General features: G+C 47.5%; 1 protein-coding gene across 1 annotated transcript in view; it reads right to left on the reverse strand.

The window, feature by feature from the left end:
- The window catches only part of DHRSX (dehydrogenase/reductase X-linked), a 126,084-nt gene that overhangs the window by 20,082 nt on the left and 83,388 nt on the right, over window positions 1-22,614 (reverse strand). Inside the window, exons 4-5 of the mRNA XM_032391215.1 lie at window positions 12,185-12,392; window positions 1,895-2,102 (exon numbers count right to left, since the gene is read on the reverse strand). Of these exons, the coding sequence (XP_032247106.1) occupies window positions 1,895-2,102; window positions 12,185-12,392 (416 nt within the window). The remainder of the gene's footprint in view (window positions 1-1,894; window positions 2,103-12,184; window positions 12,393-22,614) is intronic.

Raw genomic sequence — 22,614 nt, forward strand, 5'->3', positions numbered from 1 at the left:
GGGGGGGGGGGGGGGGGGGGGAAAGGAAGTGCAAAAGGAATTCATTGAAAAAGTCATGTCCGTAAAGAGGATTTGGATTTTAAGCAGAGCCGAAGAGGGGAGCTCTGGCACGGAGGAAGGATCCCCTGGTCTTGCAGATGTAATTACATCCGGTGGCAGCCAGATGCCGGCGCCCCGTTGCACATGATCATTCCCATTTGCCAGAATCTGGGTTCCGGTGCTGGCCCCAAAATGCTGGTGAGTGGAGAGCCCAGAGGTGGGGAATTCACAGCAAACGCTATCCCGCCCTCCATGACTCTGGACCGCGTCATTTCTAATCTTTGCGAACCCGCTGCAAGGAGAAAATCAATACCGTCCCCTCGCCAAGACCCTGGAAGCCGGACGATGTGCCCGGGTCCCACAGCTGGGCCAGCATTCCCCCATAGAAACAGGACGGCAGCAAATGAACAAGGAATTGTTCTAAGAAGCAGGATTCCTGTGCAGTAAACACGGGATCTCACTGACCATTAAAAAAAAAAAAAAAGGGGGCAAATTTAAATGTGACCACATATCCAAGCACGAAATATAAAAATATCAAGAGACTAATGATGTAATGTATGGTGATTAACACAACATAATAATAAAAAAAAAAAAGAAGAAGAGAAAAAATATCAAGAGAAAAGGGTTGGGGATACGAGATTTTAAAAGTGCCTATCCTGTGGGTGAATCTCTGTTTTGGAGAAGTTATTCTAAAGAAATAATCCCAGAAACAGCAAAGTGTCCACCTCTGAAATTACAAGGGTGTGCGTGCACCACGTTGGGCTACTTGGGGGTAAAATGTGTGTACAAGGGCGTTTTGGGCAGCTTGTGTCTTAGACAGAGATGGGCTGGACGTTAATTTTTGTTATGGTTATTGCATTTATGGGGGGAAAGGGACAACAATCTGCATTGTCGCAAAAAGGAAGCTGGATACAGAAACGGAGATGCCCAGATGATCATCCCTGGCCCTCACTCCACCTGGGGGAACACGGATTGGGAAGGATGAAGGTCAAATCAGAAGCACCAGGGAGCTCCAACGGGTGGGATTCGGGGTGGCTTGTAATGCCTCGTTTCCACATTGTGCAGAAGACAAACTATCTGCGTGGGGGCAGGTGCACGTCAGGGACCCTCTGTGTCTCTGCAGGATGTACTTGCCGGCCTTGGCCCCGCGTGTCCCCTGCTCATGCGCTTCTCCCACAATGGGAGTGTCTCGTCTTTGAGCAAAACCTCTGCCATCACCCCGTGGGACGCCCGGGACATCTGGGAGGACCACACGAGTCCTGCAAGGAGCCTTTTGTGCGGCTCCGTGTTGGCAAACTAGCAGCAGCCTGCGTCCTCCTGGTAGGGATGCTGAGGGATGCAGTCAGACCAGGCTCCTTATAGACACAGCAAAGCACGTCCAAATCCCCAAACCAGGGGGAAAGCAGAGCCAAAAACACACACGCTCTCACTTTGGGAGGCTGAGGGCAAGACGGTGCCCTTCCCACGCCCTTGCAGAAAGCAAAGGTCGCCGGGACTCGAGAAGCAGAACCCAGGCAACGGGTCTTCCTTGAAGGAACTGCATTCTGCAATCAACCACACTTTGATTCAGAAACACGTGCGTGACGTGGGAATCTCTGGTAGTGGCACAGAGCTGAGCCCTGTCCTCGGTCCCCAAGTCTACTTTCTCCTTCGCAGAAAAAAACACCAACAAATGCTCGAATACACACACGGGGAGGCCAGGCTGCTGGCTTCCGACGTCAGCGACCGGGACGCCGGGATGCTCACGCTTCGGACTGCTGGCCCAACGGCGTATTAAGTGGCCTCGAGGTGGCCGCCTGCCCGTGGGGCCGGGGACCTCAGAAGCGGGCACAGCCGAGCAGCGCGGGAGGCTTACCTTGAAAAACCACCAGCCGAAGAGCTTCTTGATGAGACGTGTGCCCCAGAAGACGTGTTTGTAGAGGTCCGTGTTGACCACCCCAGGGTCGACCACGTTGGCGGTCACGGGGCTCCCCTGGGCGGCCAGCAGCCTCTGCATGTGGTACGTGAACAGGACAAGGGCCAGCTTGCTTTGGGCATAGGCGCCGTGCGGAGAGTAGCAGCGGCTGTGGAAGCAAAGACGGACATGCATCAGACACCGATGCTTTCCTCACCTGTCCGGGTCCCTCACCTGCATGGTCCCTACCTGCCCGGGGCCCTACCTGTCTGGGTCCCTCACCTGCTGGGGTCCTGCACCTGCCCGGGTCCCTACCCACCCGGGTCCTTCACCTGCCCGGGTCCCTCACCTGCCAGGGTCCTTCACCTGTCCAGGTCCCTCACCTGCAAGGTTCCTACCTGACCGGATCCCTACCTGTCTGGGTCCCTCACCTGCCGGGGTCCTGCACCTGCCCCAGTCCTTCACCTTCCCGGGTCCCTCACCTGCACGGGTCCCTTGCCTGCCCAGATCCCTATCTGTCCGGGTCTCTACCTGCCGAGGTCCCTACCTACCTGGGTCCTTCACCTGCCCGGGTCTCTACCTCCTGGGTCCCTCACCTGCCTGGGTGTCTACCTGCTGAGGTCCCTACCTGCCTGGGTTCCTACCTCTCTGGGTCCAGCACCTGCCCGGGTCCCTGACCTGCCCGGGTCTCTACTTGCCTGGGTCCCTACCTACCTGGGTCTCTACCTGCCCAGGTCCCTCACCTGCCCGGGTTTCTACCTGCGGAGGTCCCTACCTACCTGGGTCTCTACCTGCCCAGGTCCCTACCTGCCCAGGCCGCTCAGCTGCAGGGTCCCTCACCTGTAGGGTTCCTCACCTGCCCAGGTTGCTCACCTGTCCAGGTCCCTTATCTGCCTAGGTCCCTACCTGCCCGGGTCCCTCAGCTGCAGGGTCCCTCACATGTAGGGTCCCCCACCTGCAGGGTTCCTCACTTGCAGGGTTCCTCACCTGCCCAGGTCCCTCACCTGTAGGGTTCCTCAACTGCCCAGGTCGCTCACCTGTCCAGGTCCCTTATCTGCCTGGGTCCCTACCTGCCCGTGTCCCTCACCTGCAGTGTCCATGGCCTCCCACCTGCTGTCTGCCCCTGGGGGTATCCTGAGGTTTGATGTCCACTCCCCGTGCACATGAGGGTTTTTGTAGTTTGCACGACAACCACGGGGCTTCATCGCCCGGGTGTTGTGCGGGCCCCTGACACGATGTGCAGAAAAGGAACGGAACGTCAACCATTTCACCGGTTGTAAGGATGGGGCGATTCTCCCCGCCCACCTTTAACGTGAAGATGAAAACAGCGCCCAGAGCCCCGCTCGGAAAGCTTGGGAGAAGTAGGACCTACCTGCAGGTGACTTTTAGTTTCTATTCGTTTTTCAACAGGGAAGCCTGTAGTTAAGTTTCACCGTAACTACACAGACACGCACATTTGTGTCTACGTAAATGTGTCAACATTGCGATCCTCGTAGCTTCATAAAGTGCTAGGATCGTCATCATAGTGTTTTTAAATAGAATTTATGTTTTTAGAGCAGTTTTAGGTTCACAAGGCCGTTAACAGGCAGGTGCAGATTTCCCGTGCACCCCTCCCTGCCTCTCCCCCCATCGTCAGCATCCCCACCAGACGGTGCATTTGGTGCACGTGATGAGCCCGCGGCCACACAACATCACCACCCAGATGCATAGCTTAATGTGCATTAGAGTTTATTCTTGGGGGTGCACATTCTATGGATTTGGGCAAATGTACAATCACATGTATGCACCACTATGTCTGCATACAGAGTAGATTCACTGTCCTAAAAACGCTCCGTGCCCCACCTGCTCATCCCTCCCTCCCCCAACCCCTGGCGACACCCATCTTTGCACTGTCTTTATCTATCCACCTGCTGAAGGACAGCTCGGTTGCCTCCAAGTTTCGGCAATCAGGAATCACGCTGCTAGAAACATCCGTGGGCAGGTTTCCGTGTGGGCGCGTTCGCAGCTCCTCTGGGTGAACCGCGAGGAGCGTGATTTCGGAACCGCATGATGAGGGCATGTGTGGTTCTGTAAGAAACCGCCCAACTGTCCTCCCAAGTGACCGAGCCATTTTGTATTCCCGCCGGGGGCGGAGGAGAGCTCCTGTCTCTTCCCGCGCTTGCCCACCAGCACGCGGTGCTGCCGGCGTCCCAGATTTCGGCCACTCACAGGCATGCCGTAGGGTCTCCCTGTTGTTTTAATTTGCGAGTTCTCCGACGACCTAGGATGTGCAAGATCTTTTCGTAAGTTGATGGTGAGATTTTTCTGATCCACTGCGTGACGGACGCACGGGTGCTTGGCTGTCCACACGTGACCAGCACATCGCCGCCCTCAGGGACTCGGTCCTGCCTCCTGCCATTCCCCGGGAAGCAGGTTTTTCTCCCCAGAAACTTGACCTCACAGTGTGGCCTTCGTGCATCCCCCTGTCATGGGAGCCCATGTGCAAAACCCAAGGTTTGCCCACAGGGAGTCCACCCAATTTTTGCTGCAAAACGGACCCCTGGTTCCTCTGTCTTAGGGGACCGGTGCAGGGGGGCAGGTCAGCAACTGTCACCAGATGAACTTGTCAAGGAGCATTGCCCCAAAGAATTCTAAACACGGCTTTTTTTTTTTTGGAGGGAGGGATTCAGAGAAAAATATAGGGCAGTTCAGAGTCCAAACTCCCTCCCTGACGCAAGACAAGCCGCAACCCTCCGATTATTGTCAAGAGATTTGTTTTTTGGCAAATTTCTCCTGTCTGCTTCCCGTAGGGGAGGGGAGAAGGCTCCAGGAAATGGGGAGTGACTAAGTGCAGGGAATTCAATGCCCAGTTTCATCTTGGCTTCGGGCCATGGGGACGCCAGCCTTGAATGCCACGTTCTCAGCATTGCTTGGTTCGGGCCCTTAATGGGTGAGAAACATCAATATGCCCATTTCCCCAGCGTAAACCGATGCGGTCTATGACTGCGGTTTTATAGGGTAGCACGGAGAAGGAAGAACCAAAGATCATTAGAAATACTAAATGGAGAAAAAGTGAATATGTTTCTCTACGGGAGGGAGGAAAAAAGTCCAAGAAGGAGGGGGATTTCAGGAGAGGTTCCCCTGGCGGATTTACAGATAAAGAAACATCCACAGCAGAAATGGGAAGAAATCAGAGCAAATCAACAGGAGGACGTGATCCCCCCACTGAGGTTTTCTAAATAAAACCCCAAGGACTAGAAAGGCACTTGGCATGGAAAACAATGAAGACATTGAAAGTTAACAGATAAAAGGGAGCAGAAACACAGAATCAAATTACTATTCTCACTGCGTGAGGATAAATGAACTAATTTAGGAAATGGCTGCGTGGCTCGGTACTACACGGAATTTTTACTTCATTGCTTTTGTAGTAAGGGGTGTCAGAAAGTAAAACCCAAAGCCATAAACATAGATCTTTATTTTCAATAAATAAAAAACCTAATGGCGTAATGACTTAAAGAATAATTTGAAGGTCGATATGAAACAAAAGTTAGAGACGGTAATGTGGTAGCCTTTTAGAGGGGCAGAAAAACTTTTCTCCTATACTTTTGTGTTCTGTCCCTGAGGGCTGCAAATTAAACTGAGAACTGCCACGTTTACAGAGGGAAATCATGCCAATTTTATTTTTAACTTTACATGTATGGCGGTCTTCATAGAAAAGAAGTAAAAACCCCAAAGACACCATTAGACTTGGGTTTATATACTATTTAACAATGCTTCGTAAATGGGGGAGGGGTGAGGAGACAAAGGAAAGGGGGTTTGGGCTTCCAGAGGTGGTAAATTGTGAAAATGTTAATATATATACATATATATATATTTTAGTATATGTGTATATATACATACATTATATATATTAGTATTATATTAGTACATGTATATATATTAGTATATTAGTATATATATTAGTATATGTATATGTATTAGTATTAGTATTATAGATATTAGTATATGTATATATTAGTATATATTAGTATATTAGTATATGTATATATATATTAGTATATATGTAAATATATACTAACTTTAGTACTTTTTGTGACTTTCTTGGAAGTTCTGCTTTTAATCAGATCTGGCAAGACCAGCATACACCTGTCTACACCACATCCATCAATATACTTTCTATGTTGTTTCACGGGTTATTTAACGACTCCCACACCAGCAGTCAGTCCTCCTTCTCAGCAGAGCTGCCCTATACTGCAACATCAATATCTCATAGAACTATTATCATCCCCCTCCGTCCTAGAAAACCACGGACCTTCTGTATTAATTTAACTGTTCCAGAAGGAGCGGGTTTCCTGAAGTCCCCCCACTATGCAGAAATTGTGCAAAGGACCGTGGGATTTATCAGACAATATCTTGAGCCGTTGAAAAACATAATCTATTGAGTTTTCTTATTTCAACAAAACACACATGTCCCTGAATTTACATATCGTTCATGGTATTTGCAGCCCACGTTTTCAGCTCATCGTATACAACTTAATTCTCTCCTTGCAGTTGGAGATCGTGAAGTGCCAGCTGACGCTGAGAGTTTATTACAAGGAAGGAGGTCTTCGTTAATTATGTTGATGGATGCTGTGCCCTGTGTGAGTCACCGCTCAATGCCTACCATGCTGGCCTTGCGGACAGCTTCCTTTTATACGGATCCGCAGGGAGTATTAGCCGTCATGATCTGTCCACTGGCCTCCGATAAATGCGTGTGCAGAAGACAGCACAACCAAGGGTGTCATGCTCGCGTCATATTAATCAGCTGCATTATGTCCCTTCTGGGTCATTAATGCATAAGTGCATGACCAACAATGATGGAACGTCTGCCTGCTACCGTGAACCTGGGTGCTCACTGGGTCCGATAACGAGCAGCCTCTCCGGGAGCAGGGATGAACGGCACCTGCTGGTAGGCAAATAATCTCTCATCTCCAGATACAAGCTTTCCCGTGGTGAGACGGACACATGTTGCATTGCCCTGACCCCTGGTTTTCCACGTTTCATATTCCAGAGGACTATGGAAATATACGGTGGCCAGGAAGGGCTCAGGAAATAGCGTGAGCAAAGAAGGGGCTCTGTGTCTCCGCAAAAACAGCCCAGGACGTTGGCGACCACTGCAAATTCCACCCCCATGCAAACGTCTGGTGCGGTTGTTGATAGAACAATTGCGGGCACGTCCGTGATCTGTGATGCATCCCAGAACACCGCGTAAATCCTTGAAAGCTTCGGGGAAAACCTGAATCAGCACAGGGGAGTTTATTCATAGCATGGGGTTTCACAAACAGTCATGTAAGAGGCCGTGAATATGTGCTTACAAATGGATGGATGGATTAGCTCCCCCCGAAGTTAAAAAAGTTTGGGAAACTCAAACCGAAATAGGTATTTTCCCCGGGATGCACACACATGCTTGTAACATCTCAAGGATTATTGCTCCAAAGTGAGGTCAGCCTGGAAGAAACAGTTCTGGAACAGATTAAGGATCCGTCACCTTGGGAACAATGCATAGGGATCCTTATGGATTGAATTGTGTCCCCCACAAGAAAGATGTGTTGGAGTCCTACCCCCAAGATCGCAGAATACGACCTTGCATGGAAATAGGGTTTTTAGAGGGGCAACTGAGTTAACGTGACGTCTTTAGAATGGGGCTCTAACCCTATATGACTGGTGAACTTATAAAAAAAGGAATTTGGGCACTGAAGGGCATGTGCAGAGGGAAGATCACGTGCAGGTGCACAGGGGGAAGATGGTCCTGTGAGGATGGAGGCAGAGCTGGGGGTATGCATGTGTAAAAATTTGCTGGCCATCACCTGGACTCCGGAGAGGAGCCTGGAACAGATTCTCTGCCAGAGCCTCAGGAAGGCACCAGCCGGGCCCTGCCTGGATCTCAGAGGTCCAGCCTCCAGAACTGGCAGAGAATAAAACTCCTGTGGTTCTAAGCCACGCAGTCTCTGGTCCTTTGTTACGGCCGCCCCAGGACACCCACACAATGAGCACAAGCTGTTGCATGAAATCAAAGTTGCTCGGTATGCAGCCCGAAAATGTGCACTTTCCAGAGGATGTTAATTTGTTCCATCTTCGCAAGAAGAGGGGAAGCGAATATAGAACAAGCAAATCTTCCACCTTGAATGTGAGCCGCTAAGAAGCAAGCTTGTTTGTTTTTTAAGATTTTATTTAATTGAGAGAGAGAGAGCACAAGCAGGGGGGAACTGCAGGCAAAGGGAGAGGGAGAAGCAGGGATCCTGGGATCATGACCTGAGCCAAAGGCAGACGCTTAACGGACTGAGCCACTCAGGCGCCCCAAGAAGCAAGTGTTTTGCGGGGAGAGGAACCCATGGGGAGGATCTTTGTGGACAAGGCCCCACGATACATGGACACCCACTCATCAGTTTTACCCAGAGGAGCATCTTCATTAGTGACACCTGGAGTAGCCATTTCTTGTTCCAGGAGGTTCTGCTACCCTTGCACCTGGAAGCACCCTCGTCTGTCCTGAGGACGGGAACCAGGACAGGGGCACTCGCCTGCTTTGGGGCTGAGGAGGGCAGACAGCATGGCGCCATGTCCTTCCTCACCCAGGGCATCCTAGTACACAGCCACGTGTTTTAGGAGGTGAGGCTCATAAGATAATCAGAGCATGAATTGTCCTCAGCGGAGATGCAATGGGCTTCCCCAGGAGCAGTCACCCTCAGGGCATGATCAAAGCTGGGGTGGCTCAGACAAGACCCATCGAGGACCTCTTTGGTCCCCGGCGGCCGATGGCTGCAGGAGGCTGAGCACCCGGACAAGCCGGGTTGCAGGGCAGGTAGCGGGTAGAGCCGAGTGCGCTACGGTGCCCAACGGCCTGGTCAGACACCAGCCTAGACATTGCTGGGAAGGTATTTTCTTAGATGGGACTAACGCTGAAATCAGAAGATTTGGAGCAAAGCAGGTCACACTCCAAAATGTGGGTGGGCCTTGTCTAATCAGTTGAAGGCCCGAAGAGGAAAGAGAGAGTTCTCCTCCAAAGAAGAAGGAATTTGGCCTCAGGAGTGTAGCCTGGAAATTCTGCCCAAATTATCAGTTTTTTGGCTCAAGATGGGAACACTGACTCTTAGTTGCATCTCTAGCCTGCTGGTCTACATTGCAGATTTTGGATTTGGCAATCCCTCTAATCTGTGAGCCAATTCCTTAAAGCAAATCAACCCATCTCTCTGTCTCTCATACATACATATAAAATACCTATAAATATTTACATATATGTTTTTAACTTAAATGATACTTTTACCCTCCTCCTGCAAAATGAAACTCCTTTTTTGACAAAGCTATCCATTTCTTCATGAGTCAATTTCAGCGATTACAAACAATTTTCAAGAGACTCTGCCCATCTTTTCCTTTGGGGAAGTATTCTAGTGGAGGAATGTTCTGGCACAGCCTACCTGAGCACACAAACCTTCTCATGGGTAACAGCCCACTTGGATTCTGGAACGCTTTATAATATTGTGATTTAAGCCTTTACAAGAACATGAATTTCCAGCAAATCAGTCTTGGCAATTATCACTAATCACCAGCGATGTTTACATCAGGTGGAAGTCGAGGACCAAGTCTTTTCATGCAGCAAAGCAGAGTGTTTTAAGCCCAAGTGGTTCTCAAATTTTAACGTGCATCAGAATCTCCTAGAGTGCTTATTAGAAGTCTGACTGCCCGGCTCCCCACCCCCAGGGTTTGGACTGAGCAGGTCTGGGGTGCGGTCTCAGCATCTGCATTTCTAGTAACTCTTCAGGGGATGCTGATGCTGCTGGCCTGGGGACCACACTCCAAAAACTGGCACCCTGAGTGATCTCATTCTCTTTTATTTTAATTTTTTAAGATTTATTTATTTTAGAGAGAGTGAGAGAGCAGGGCGGGAGGGGTAGAGAGAGAGGGGCAAGCAGACCCCCGCTGAGTGCAGAACCCAATGCAGGACTCGATCCCACGACCCTGAAGTCCTGACCTGAGCTGAAATCAAGACTTGGACGCGTAACTGACTGAGCCAGCCAGGCGCCCCTCACTATCTTTTAATAAACATTTAGCAAAGAAAGTGATGCAGCTCAGTGCCTGTTATTTGATTTTTTGTATACAAAGCTGCAAGGACATTCATACACACACTCACACACATGCACACACATTCGTGCACAAAGCACGGAGGACTGCACAGCCACACTCACATGCATGCACACATGCGTGCCCACATGCTCACACACGTGCACTTGCACCCTGGTGCACACACATACCTTCCCCGAGCTCCCTTAGGGCATCACAAAGGAGCAGCCCCTCAGCAGCACAGCGGTCCCCCACCCTTGTGTCTTTCCTTCACTCACTTCCTCTGTGCACAGGCTGGTCCTGCAAGGCTGCCTGGGGACACAAGCACTTGGGCAGCCCCTTCCCCAAGCCCCTCCTCATGGAGCCACCTGCCCCCAGGGGGCACAGATGCATTCCCGCCCTCTTGCTCCCAAGGGGAAATCCCAGTGAGGGTTCTCCCTGACCCCACAGCTACAAGCACAGAACCCAGCCATCCACGCAGGAGCCAGGTTGACTATCAGATGGGTGAGAACACCCTGGGAAGACCCCAGCCCTGCTTTCCTGGCAGCTGGCCCCTCGCTGTGCAGGAACGCGACACCGTAAAGCACCCCCAGGGCTGCACAGCTGGACCACCTTCCTTCCATGTGTCCGCAAGCCCGGGTGCTGAGGGCGCCCACCCCAGTGCGCATCCCGGAGCTGCTCCTGGAACGCGAGCCCCGCTCGACCAAGCATCCAGGTCCTTCCAAGCACAGTTAGGGCTGCACACACACAAACATAAACACGCACCCCACTCACACTCACGGACTCTTGTATCCTTAAGGAGGAGATAGTGGGAAACACAGATAAGAATGTGGTGCCTCCCACACCAGCAGGAGTCACCCGGATGCACCACACGGAGTTAGCAGGTTGCACTTGCAATTACGAGCAAAGGAGAATGTGTCATTACTTCTGATACCCACTCCGTGCCCAACTTCTGTCTTTCCAGTTTTTCTACCAAAAAAAAAATAACATCACACAGCTAAGCTGCCCGAGGATACGATGCATGTGATTTGATGATGATGGTTGCTAAGTGCACTTCCTATGGTGATTATTTCAGGACACACGCAAGTAGCAAATCATCACCTTGTACACCTGACACTAACATAATATCATATTATGTAGCAATTATAACATTGTGTTACAACGTATATGAGGTCACATTATATAACAATTACAACATTATAACATTGTAACATATACAATGTTATACTGTATAACAATTAAAACAATGAAGCATTGTAATATGTGTGTTATATAGCAATTATGTTATAACATATGTTATATAATAATTAGAATTACAACACTATAATGTTATATATATGGGTTATATATAACAATTATAGTTACACTATAACACGTTATATTATATAACAATTATAATTACAGTATGTTATAACATATAATGTTATATAACATTATATATTATTATATAATAATATATAATATTATATAATTACATATAACAACATCATATATTATATAATTACAACACTTTGTTATACATATACGTTATGTAACAATTATAGTTACATATGTATAGCATGTTATGTAACAATTATAACCACATTATAATGTTATAACATATATAATGTTACATAACAATTATAATATTGAGATACAAACATAATTATTGAGCTATAGCAATTATACCTCAATAAAAAAAATGCTAAAAACAAAATATGCGTTTGAGGATACAGTAACAAAGAACACGACAAAATGTTTGCACGGAGCTTTTCAATGATTCTGATAACAGAGCTGAGTCTAAATCAGTGGTTTTGTACTGTTGTGCTGGGATAGAATTTTGACTCTGAGTGATTGATTGCCTAGTGATATTAAGGAAGATATACATATATATTTTTTAAAAAGCATATGCTTTGATTTCGTCATGTGTAAAATGAGGATAGTAGTGTTTACTTAAAAGCATGTCTGCGCTGTATTCATGGGCGGGTACAGATAAAGTGCTTAAGTGCAAAATAGTAAATAATTAGTAGCTAATAGTCATTATGATTACTCGTAAGACAGGTTTATAACAAACACTGGTCAGTGAGGTGCACCGTTTTCCTGTGATGCTGAGCACCGTGCCCCACGCGTCACCATGTCAGGCTCGCCAGGCTGACGGGCAACCTTGAGCCCCCTGGACGGTCGGCCGAGAGCACCCACCTGCCCTGCAGGTCATCCATGTTCAGCTCCCCAGTGTAATGCGTGGCCGACGAGACGGTCAGCACCCTTGCGCTGCAACCAGGAGATCCAGACTCCTTCATGGTGTCCAGGAGGAGGTTGGTGAGCAGGAAGTGCCCCAGGTAGTTCAGCCCAAAGTGCTCCTCAAATCCATCCCTGGTTTTCCTCTGAGGGACCATCATCACCCCGGCTGGAACAAAGGGGATTTCAGGGAGAGTTATGACATGAGATGGGGGAGCCGTTCCACAGATGGGCTCCAGGGACGGGGACGCATGGCCGGGCGCCAGCCAGGAGAATGGGCTCTGGTCCTCACTGCCATGTCACCTTCCTGGGCCTCAGGTTCCTGCTGCGTACACAGTGGGAAAGGTGCCAGGACATCAGGACGGCACCTGCAATGTTGCTGTCCAGCATGTAGGAGAATGTGAGAATGTCCTGAATCACCAAAAGGTGCCCCCCCGCCGGCCCCGGGAAGTTAGTTCTTCTGGACAGAACAGCTGTCTGTACAAACAAAGACTCCCTTGTTGGAGGAGCTTCCCGGACACGTTGGGACACCGATGTCCTGCGGTCCGCAGGGTGAGGCGGATGGAGCCCAGAGCCGAGTTCCCCAAACTCATGTTGCCATGGCACCCCCCCCCAATTCACAGGGCATTCCAGAAATGGATTCATTCTTCAGGGTGCCCTGTGCAAAATACTGACCCAAGTATGCACACTGGCCGTCCCCGCCCCAGACCCCAGTCCAGCCCTGTTATTCCACCAACCCCTTCATAAAAATCCACCAACACATTCGTATGCTCTGTGCTTGCTTCTGGCATTCTCCCGCAAGCTCAGAACAACTCTATCCCCATCAGGGCAAAGCTCAGCTAATGCCCCGTCCCCACATCCCTTCCATGGATGCTGGCTCCCGGATGTGCAGGAAACATGCCTGTCCCGGATCGGTCCGTGTCCTGGAGCAACCCAGCATGCTTGCATGTGCATCTGTTGGAGTACACGTATGTACTTGTGCTTATCTACTCGTATGTGTATGGATGTAGGTGTATTTCTCATGTCTTCTGTGTGCATCTGTACATTTATTGTAGATATGTTTGCATATGTTGCAGGCGCTTATATGCATTTGCATGTATGTGCACACATAACCACACACAAACATATACAAACATACGTGCTTATATGTTTTCAGGCACATTTGTATGCACATACATATGTATTTATGCAAATATATCTCTGTGTGTTTGCAGATGAAAATGGGCTTGTATTTATGTGTGTGAGCAAAGGTATTTGAATATGCCTCAGTGTTCACAGCTTATTTGTTTGCATACGTATTTATGTGTAATGCATGCATACCAATATGGCCATTTGCACGGCATTCCTGCAAGTTTTTGTGTTGGTGCATATTTTGAATTTGCAAATGAATCTGTATTTGTGTAGGATTTGCATGCACATAGGCATACATACTTATTTGTGTGTGCATTTGTACATGCTCGTATTTCATGTGTATGCATTTCTCTGGGTATATGTATTTGCATCTATGTATCTGTCTGTGTCTATGTGTCTTCCATGTGCACATATAGATATATATTTGCATATGTACATGTGTATTTGGTGTGCATGCGTAGGCATTTCTACATGTAATTCTCTGTGCTTTTCTATACATGTAGACAGTTTTCCAGCTGGATTGCAGGGTCCCTCGCTGCGCACACAGGTCACAATGCATGCCCCATCACACCTGCACCCACTCAGGATGCGCTTCGTGCATTCACGACCTTACACGTCCGGCCTCCATGCAGGCTTATCACTTGTGGGGTGCTCAGGGCAAAGGAAATGTCTGATCCAGGCTGTGGGTTTCACGGCACCAATATAGTGTTTTGGGTGCAGTAAGGTGGTAAGTCACATTAAAGAGGTAGAAATGAGAGCCCATGACCTCATCCCATACACACCTGCTATGCTAAGTGCTTTTCTCCATGTCCCTTGAATGCTCAGCCCTCTGAAAACAGTCCGGGGGGTTGAAAGTGTGTCCCCTGAGCTTACTACTATAAAACATCACTCAGGTGGATCTACAAGGAGAGGACCTACAGGGAGAGGACATAACTGGAGGAAACGAAGCCACATGGAGTCTTACACATTGAATAAAAAAAAAACTTAAATGAGATAGATACTAACTATTATCAGTGAAGTAAGCCTTATTTTCAGGGATATGTTCAAGGATTTCCATTTTCATGCTGATTCTTCTCTCATTATTTAAAATTAGTAGATAGACGTGATGCTGATTTTGGCTCACCTACTTTTCCCATTTAATTAACAAGTATTTACCAAGGAGTTACTGTGAACTGAGTACTAGTTACAGGTTGTTACTTTGTACTTAAGACTCTGCTGCAGAATTTCCAAAGAAGACATCCAAACGGCCAACAGACACATGAAAAAGTGTTCAATATCGCTCGGCATCAGGGAAATCCAAATCAAAACCTCAATGAGATACCACCTCACACCAGTCAGAATGGCTAAAATTAACAAGTCAGGAAATGACAGATGTTGGCGGGGATGCGGAGAAAGGGGAACCCTCCTACACTGTTGGTGGGAATGCAAGCTGGTGCAGCCACTCTGGAAAACAGTATGGAGGTTCCTCAAAAAGTTGAAAATAGAGCTACCATATGATCCAGCAATTGCACTACTGGGTATTTACCCCAAAGATACAAAAGTAGGGACCCGAAAGGCTACATGCACCCCAATGTTTATAGCAGCAATGTCCACAATAGCCAAACTGTGGAAAGAGCCAAGATGTCCATCAACAGATGAATGGATAAAGAAGATGTGGTATATATATACAACGGAATATTATGCAGCCATCAAAAGGAATGAGATCTTGCCATTTGCAACGACGTGGATGGAACTGGAGGGTATTATGCTGAGCGAAATAAGTCAAACAGAGAAAGACATGTATCATATGACCTCACTGATATGAGGAATTCTTAATCTCAGGAAACAAACTGAGGGTTGCTGGAGTGGGGGGTGGGGTGGGAGGGATGGGGTGACTGGGTGATGGACACTGGGGAGGGTATGTGTCCTGGTAAGTGCTGTGAATTGTGCAAGACTGTTGAATCTCAGATCCGTACCTCTGAAACAAATAATGCAATATATGTTAAGAAAGAAAAAGAAGAAGATAGCAGGAGGGGAAGAATGAAGGGGGGAAATCGGAGGGGGAGACGAACCATGAGAGACAATGGACTCTGAGAAACAAAGTGAGGGTTCTAGAGGGGAGGGGGGTGGGAGGATGGGTTAGCCTGGTGATGGGTATTAAAGAGGGCACATTCTGCATGGAGCACTGGGTGTTATGCACAAACAATGAATCATGGAACACTACATCTAAAACTAATGATGTAATGTATGGGGATTAACATAACAATAAAAAATTAAAAAAAAAAAAAAGGTATATTTAAGAATATCCACAGTCACTCAACTAAGCTAAGAAAACATTCCCAAAGGGCACCTGGCACCTATGGCGTTAAGCGGATGTGAAGTCTGGCATTTTGAGAACAGGTAAACACCTCCCTGGTGATGTCATTTTCTTGATTATTATATTCAGCATGATGAAGCCAGATAAGCAGAACTCTGTCTATGCCTAGAGGATTACAGATTCCTAGTTGGGCGAGCCAGGCTCATCACGAACACTGGGCTTCTACGAGGCTGGTTGAGAGGGAACCCAAGCTCAAGGCAGCTGTAAACGAGCCTCCATATGGTTTTGACACTTGCTTCCTCGGCAGATGGAGTCTGTGTCCCACCCTCGGATCTTGGCCACCTCATTCACTTTCTGTAATAAGTAGAATGTAGCAGCAGTGTGACAAGGCTTGGTCAGGAAAGACCCTGCGGCTCCCACCTGGTTGCTAGGAATGCTGGGGGGAACCAGTTTCATTTAAGAAGACTGGCTGGAATTTGCAACGACATGGATGGAACTAGAGGGTTTTATGCTAAGCAAAATAAGTCAATCAGAGAAAGACAAGTATCATATGATCTCACTGATATGAGGAATTTGAGAAACAAGACAGAGGATCATAGGGGAAGGGAGGGAAAAATGAAACAAGACAAAACCAGAGAGGGAGACAAACCATAAGAGACTCTTAACTCTAGGGAACAAACTGAGGGCTGCTGGAGTGGTGGGTGGGGGTGGGAGGATGGGGTGGCTGGGTGATAGACACTGGGGAGGGTATGTGCTATGGTGAGCGCTGTGAATTGTGTAAGACTGATGAATCACAGACCTGTACCCCTGAAACAAATAATACATTATATGTTAAAAAAAAAAAAAAGGTTGAAAAAAAAAGAAGACTGGCTGGTGCCCCTGAGACCACCATATTGGAGAGAACTCATGGGGTCATCTGGTCAACCATCCTAGCTGAGCCCAAGTGGTGGGCAGCACCAAGTTCCCAGCAATGAAGCAAGCCATGCGGACATCCAGCTCCAGGTGAGCCGTCAGGTAAACAGAAGCCCAAGCTGCAACTGCACAGGACACCCAGAGCTAGAACCGCCCAAATTCCTGTGCCCCAAAACTGCAAGCAATAGAAATGTTTATTTTTGAGCCACTAGGATTGGGGGTGGTTTGGAACACAGCAGTAGCCACTGGAATATCACTGCATGCATAAATGATCAATTCCTGGAATATTACTGCATGCCTAAATGATCAATTCCTGGAATACCAGTACATGCGTAAATTATCAATTCCTGGAATATCACTCCATGCATAAATGATCAATTCCTGGAATACCAGTACATGCATAAATTATCAATTCCTGGAATATCACTGCATGCATAAATGATCAATTCCTGGAATACCAGTACATGCGTAAATTATCAATTCCTGGAATATCACTGCATGCATAAATTATCAATTCCTGGAATATCACTGCATGCCTAAATGATCAAATCCTGGAATACCAGTACATGCATAAATTATCAATTCCTGGAATATTACTGCATGCATAAATGATCAATTCCTGGAATACCAGTGCGTGCGTAAATTAGCAATTCCTGGAATATCACTGCATGCATAAATGATCAATTCCTGGAATGTTACTGCATGCCTAAATGATCAATTCCTGGAATACCAGTGCATGCATAAATTATCAATTCCTGCAGTATCACTCCATGCATAAATTATCAATTCCTGGACTATCACTGCATGCATAAATTATCAGTTTCTGGAGTATCACTGCATGACTAAATTATCAACTCCTGGAATACCAGTGCATACCCAATATCAATTCCTGGCATATCAGAGCATGCATAAATTATCAGTTCCTGGAGTATCACTGTGTGACTAAATTATCAACTCCTGGAATACCAGTGCATGCCTAGATTATTAATTCCTTAAATATCAGTGTATGCCCATTACCAATTCTTGGAATGTCAGTGCATGCCTAAATGATCAATTCCTGGAACATCCTGACATGCATAAATGATTAATTCCTGGAATAGTAGTGCATGCCCATTACCAATTCCTGGAATACTACTGCATGCCTAAATTATCAATTCCTGGAATATCTCTGCATGCATGCATTGTCAAGTCCACATTAGAGAGCCCCATCTTGTGGGACAAATGACTGTCACTAAACTCAGCCTTCAAGTATCCAAATTCATTGGAAAATAGCCCATATAATGAAATAGAGGCAACTGTAGGGGATGTGGGGCTCCATAAGGATTATTCTGAATTTGGGGATATTACTCCGCAGTGAGTTCCAGTTCAATCCAGTTAGTTAAGGACAATCTGTCATAAAAGAAATAACTGTTGTGGGTTATTCCCTTCCTTGGGATGGCCTCTGAGTGCCTGGAAGTTGGTAGCAGAGAAAATGGCTAGGGGACTCTGGTCCGCCAAACCTTGGGGCAGGTGCACAGACCTTGGGTTTCACCCCCTTGGGGCTGAAGTGCTGGACTCATTAGTTTTTCCGGGGTGCAAATGGTCCACAGCCTCATCTCCTGAAGGCATACAATATCCAACTCATTCCGTTTCTATTATGGATTATCCATGATAATGTACATGACAAGCAAATGTGGGGTAACTGTTGAGCTGGGGGGAAATGCCAGCATGGATCTTCGTTGGATGCAAGTTCTGGTGACAGATCATGGCACAAACTCATTGACCCAGGCTCTAAGAATTTGACAATAATGATGCTCTGGGCCAAGAGCGAGTTCAAGGTTACTCCAGAAATCATAAACAGTTTTTGGAGCACATTCTTGGCATTAACAGCATCACTGGGGAAAGTGTACTTTTAAAGAGCAGCAAGAACATCACTGCCATGCATACAGTTGGTCACCTCTTGGAAATGTCCAATCCATTCTGGGGCTCATGGAAGTGCGGTGGGGGATTCCAGCACTACAGAAGCTGCACCCAAAGCCGTCCTAATCCTAATCCTAATTCATGATTATGTCGCATACCGAGAATCTCCACGTTCCTCTCTGTTCTAAAGCAAAATGTCCCAGACACCTGCCTGTGCAGAGCATCATCGATCTCGGATGATAATACTTACTGAACATCTCACACGTGCTGAGGGAGAAATTTTAACTGCATCAATGGAACTGGATTTGTGTTTTTGAGATATTGCTGTCACATGAGTGCATCGGAGGGTTGTCCCTTCATAGTGAGCATTGCTGAGACCTCAGTATCTCCCTTTGCCCGCTGAAAAGTGGGAAAAGGAAAATTAAAATATCCACTCATTGATCCATGTGCTGGATTGGGAAGTGGACTTGCATGCAGAACGTGTTGTTCTTTATGCAGCAAAACAATGAAACAGAAAAGGTATGTCCTAATCACGGGGGAGGAGAGAGAGTTGTGTGTCTTGCAGAAGACAGGAAAGGCAGAAAGGAGAGAGAGAAGGGGGCACTTTCTGGCTGGTGGCACGTGGCCAGATGATGGCTTCACTCCACAACATGAGGAACATTTCAGAAATGCCACCATGACTCTGGGGAATGAATGCTCCCCCTACCTTCAGAGTCACTGTCCCTGCCCAAGCTTTGAATTCTGTTGACTTAGGCATTAGTGACACTCACAGAAAACAAAAGCAAAGATGTCTGGAAGCTGGAAACCAGGGTAGTCAGGAAAGGCATACAAAAATGTGGGGATAGGGCAATAGAACATTCTGGAATGGAGCAATGAGCATTCTGATTCTGCCTGTAAAACATGAACAGGGAAGGGGTTGTCCACGTGCCTTGGAGAAGGACGCTGGGAAAATCTATAGGTCAGTGAATGCCTGTGGTTCCAGGCAAGACGGGTGGCAATGAACCCACAGGTGCATGGGTACTGGGGTTGATTGCTCAGGGGTTAGTGAACCCACAGTCACACGTGGGCCAGTCAAAATGTTGAAATCAAAGGCAAAAATACGTGTGTCCAAAGTAATTCTTCAATGTGAATCCAATGGGAAACACATTGGTAAGACCGTCATGTGGATGGGTCCCCATGGCATGCCCAGGCTCCATATTCCCATTTCCATTCTGGAATAACTTTCTCCATGTTGTCATAAAAGGCAAACATAACGCCCACCCCACACACCATGATGATGGTAAGGATCCAATTGTTTACTGAGTATGTTTCTTAAATGGGCAACGAATCTTGACAGAAAGTACCATCCACTTGGATCTGCCATATGCATCATCGAGGACACCTGAGACCAGGTGCTTTACAACACACAACTCTTGGAAGAGCTTCTGGGTGACATGCTTCCAGGGCATCTGGATAATTGGAAAACCACTGTATTTCTCAGCCCACTTCCTAGAAGCTCATGAAGGGCATTTGGAAGAACAAAGGTGTTCAATGCAGGAGATGCAATGCACACCCACAGCCTCCAGCCTACTGTTCTGGCATCATGGTAAATCACGCAAATGGCACTGCAAACGCCCACCACCAGAAGAACATCCAACTGCCTTCTGTTCTAGGAAAACCCATCACACAGCAGAAAACGGGGAGGGAGACACATTGGAAAACAAACAGAAGGCATCGATGAGAAGTGGTCTACACACATTCGGATCTGATAATCCATTGATGCATGCATGTGTGGTGGTGATTCACTAGCTTCCGTGTTCCTGGAAGGGAGACCAGATGATGGCAGAGCCTGTTTTGCATAGGGGACGCCAAGTGCCTAAATAGGAAAACTGCTCAGGCATCTGCCCGCCAAGAAACAGGTACCATGTTACTCCTCGCTCAAAGGCTCTGCGGTCTTCTGTGGATGCAAACTCCATCAGTATGTACCTGGCCAGGCGAGAATCGTTTACTTCTCAGGGTTATTTTATTTCTCAAGGGTTACCACTGCCATATTTATTTTTAGTAATTCTTGACATTGGGAAATTCATCCATTAGAGGTATGGGAAGAAGTCCTACAAGGATAAAACATCAATTCCGTGCAGTTATTTCAAAACTATCTGTGATCAGGTGTGGAGATGAGAGACTGGATAAATAAAATTTTGATGTGAATAAACTATAAATACTGCACTTGCTCTGCAGGAGATATACTATTGATTCTTCTTGTGTTGGATAAATCCTCAGCTTGGATCCTGAGCTTCCAGAAAGAGGCAGTCTGGTTCTATTTTCATCAGACTAGCAAATGCAAACACCATTTCCCTTCTGAAGTACTTAACATTTACAACATCTTGATCGCTCTTATCTTTAAAAAAAAAAAAAAAAGATTTTATTTATTTGACAGAGAGAGCGAGAGAGCACAAGCCGGGGGAGCAGCAGAGGGAGAGGGAGAAGCAGGCTCCCCGCTGAGCATGGAGCCTGTTGCAGGACTTGATCCCAGGACCCTGGGATCATGACCTGAGCTGAAGGCAGATGCTTAACTGACTGAGCCAGCCAGGTTCCCTGATCACTCCTATCTCAAGAATAAAAAATAAGAGAGAGGGAGAAAAAGCACAAATTCTAGTTCCCTTTGGCCCCTGGGAGTCCCCTTTGTGGAGTGCAGTCGGGGCTGTTTTCCAGGAGATGGGACACATGTGGTTGGCTCACGGAAGTGGGTCCCGTGAACGCACATCCTTTTAACCAGGTGCCTTGGTGGGAGGAGATAACATCACAGAGGAGGGTTTCAGGCAAATAGTTTTGGGAAATTCTGCAGACCCTCTTGAACACTAACCATGCCATGGCCAGGGTCCTCTTCTGAGAAGTGCTGTGGTTGGAAAACCTGTTTGCATCTGCTGACTCCTCCCAAATATCTCCAAAAGAATCTTGACCCAGAATTCTCATTGCACACAGCTAGGATGAATGCTCATACACAAACCAAGGTGAGAGACACATGAGAAATGTAAATCAAAGTTAAGTCTGAGCACACTGGGCTGGAGGTGAATCCATCTGCAATCTTGACCGCACAGTCCCAGTCACCCCACTGGCCCCAGGGCCATTTGTCCCTGTGGCCTTCCTCCTATCCTGGGTTCCGTGGGATGCCACTTCAGAAGCCTGGGGCTTTCCAGACAGATCATGTTTGAGATGCAGTCTTTTCTTTCATTTATATGACCGTGTTGTCATATTGCGGGTGGCACTTTCTAGGGTGAGGCATGTCACAGAATAATTACTTGTTGAGTATCTCCTTTGCTAGAGAACGATTTCCATGAGGGCAAGGGTGCTTGTTTATCACTGTATTGTTCCTGCCTGTGAAATACCGAGCTCACATAAAGTGGGTGTGGTGGGCTGAATGATGACCACCCACCCCCGAAGATGTCCACATCTTAAATCCCTGTGTGAGAGACAGAATAATGTCCCCACAGACATCCAAATCCTGATCCCCACATAGTGGACAGAATAATGTCCCCATAGAAATCCACATCCTGATCCCCATATAGTGAACAGAATAATGTCCCCACCAATGTCCATGTCTCAATCCCCGAGTGGGAGACAGAATAATGTCCCCACAGATATCCACATCCCGATCCCCACATAGTGGACAGAATAATGTCCCCACCAATGTCCATGTCTCAATCCCCATGTGGGAGACAGAATAACATCCCCACAGACATCCATGTCCTGATCCCCACATAGTGGACAGAATAATGTCCCCACCAACATCTATGTCTCAATCCCCATGTGGGAGACCAAATAACATCCCCACAGACATCCGTGTCCTGGTTCATGTGTGGTGGACGGCATCCCCAAACACATCCACATTCCAATCCCAGTGTGGTGGACAGAATAATGTCCCCAAAGATGTCCACATCCTGGTCTGTAGAGCCTGTGAATATGTGCCCTAACATGGATAAAGGGACTTTGCCGATTGGATTGGGTTAGGGACCCTGTGATGGGGATGGTCCTGGAAGACCCCAGTGGTCCAAGATCACCACAAGTACCCTCACCAGAGGGAGACGGGAGGCTCAGAGTCCGAGAAGGTGATGTGTGGACAGAAGCAAACATCACAGAGAGACAGAGTGGGGGCTGCAGACGCCACCTCACTGGC

Source organism: Phoca vitulina, unplaced genomic scaffold (genome assembly GCF_004348235.1).
Source record: "Phoca vitulina isolate PV1807 unplaced genomic scaffold, GSC_HSeal_1.0 scaffold60, whole genome shotgun sequence".
Classification (NCBI taxonomy): domain Eukaryota; kingdom Metazoa; phylum Chordata; class Mammalia; order Carnivora; family Phocidae; genus Phoca; species Phoca vitulina.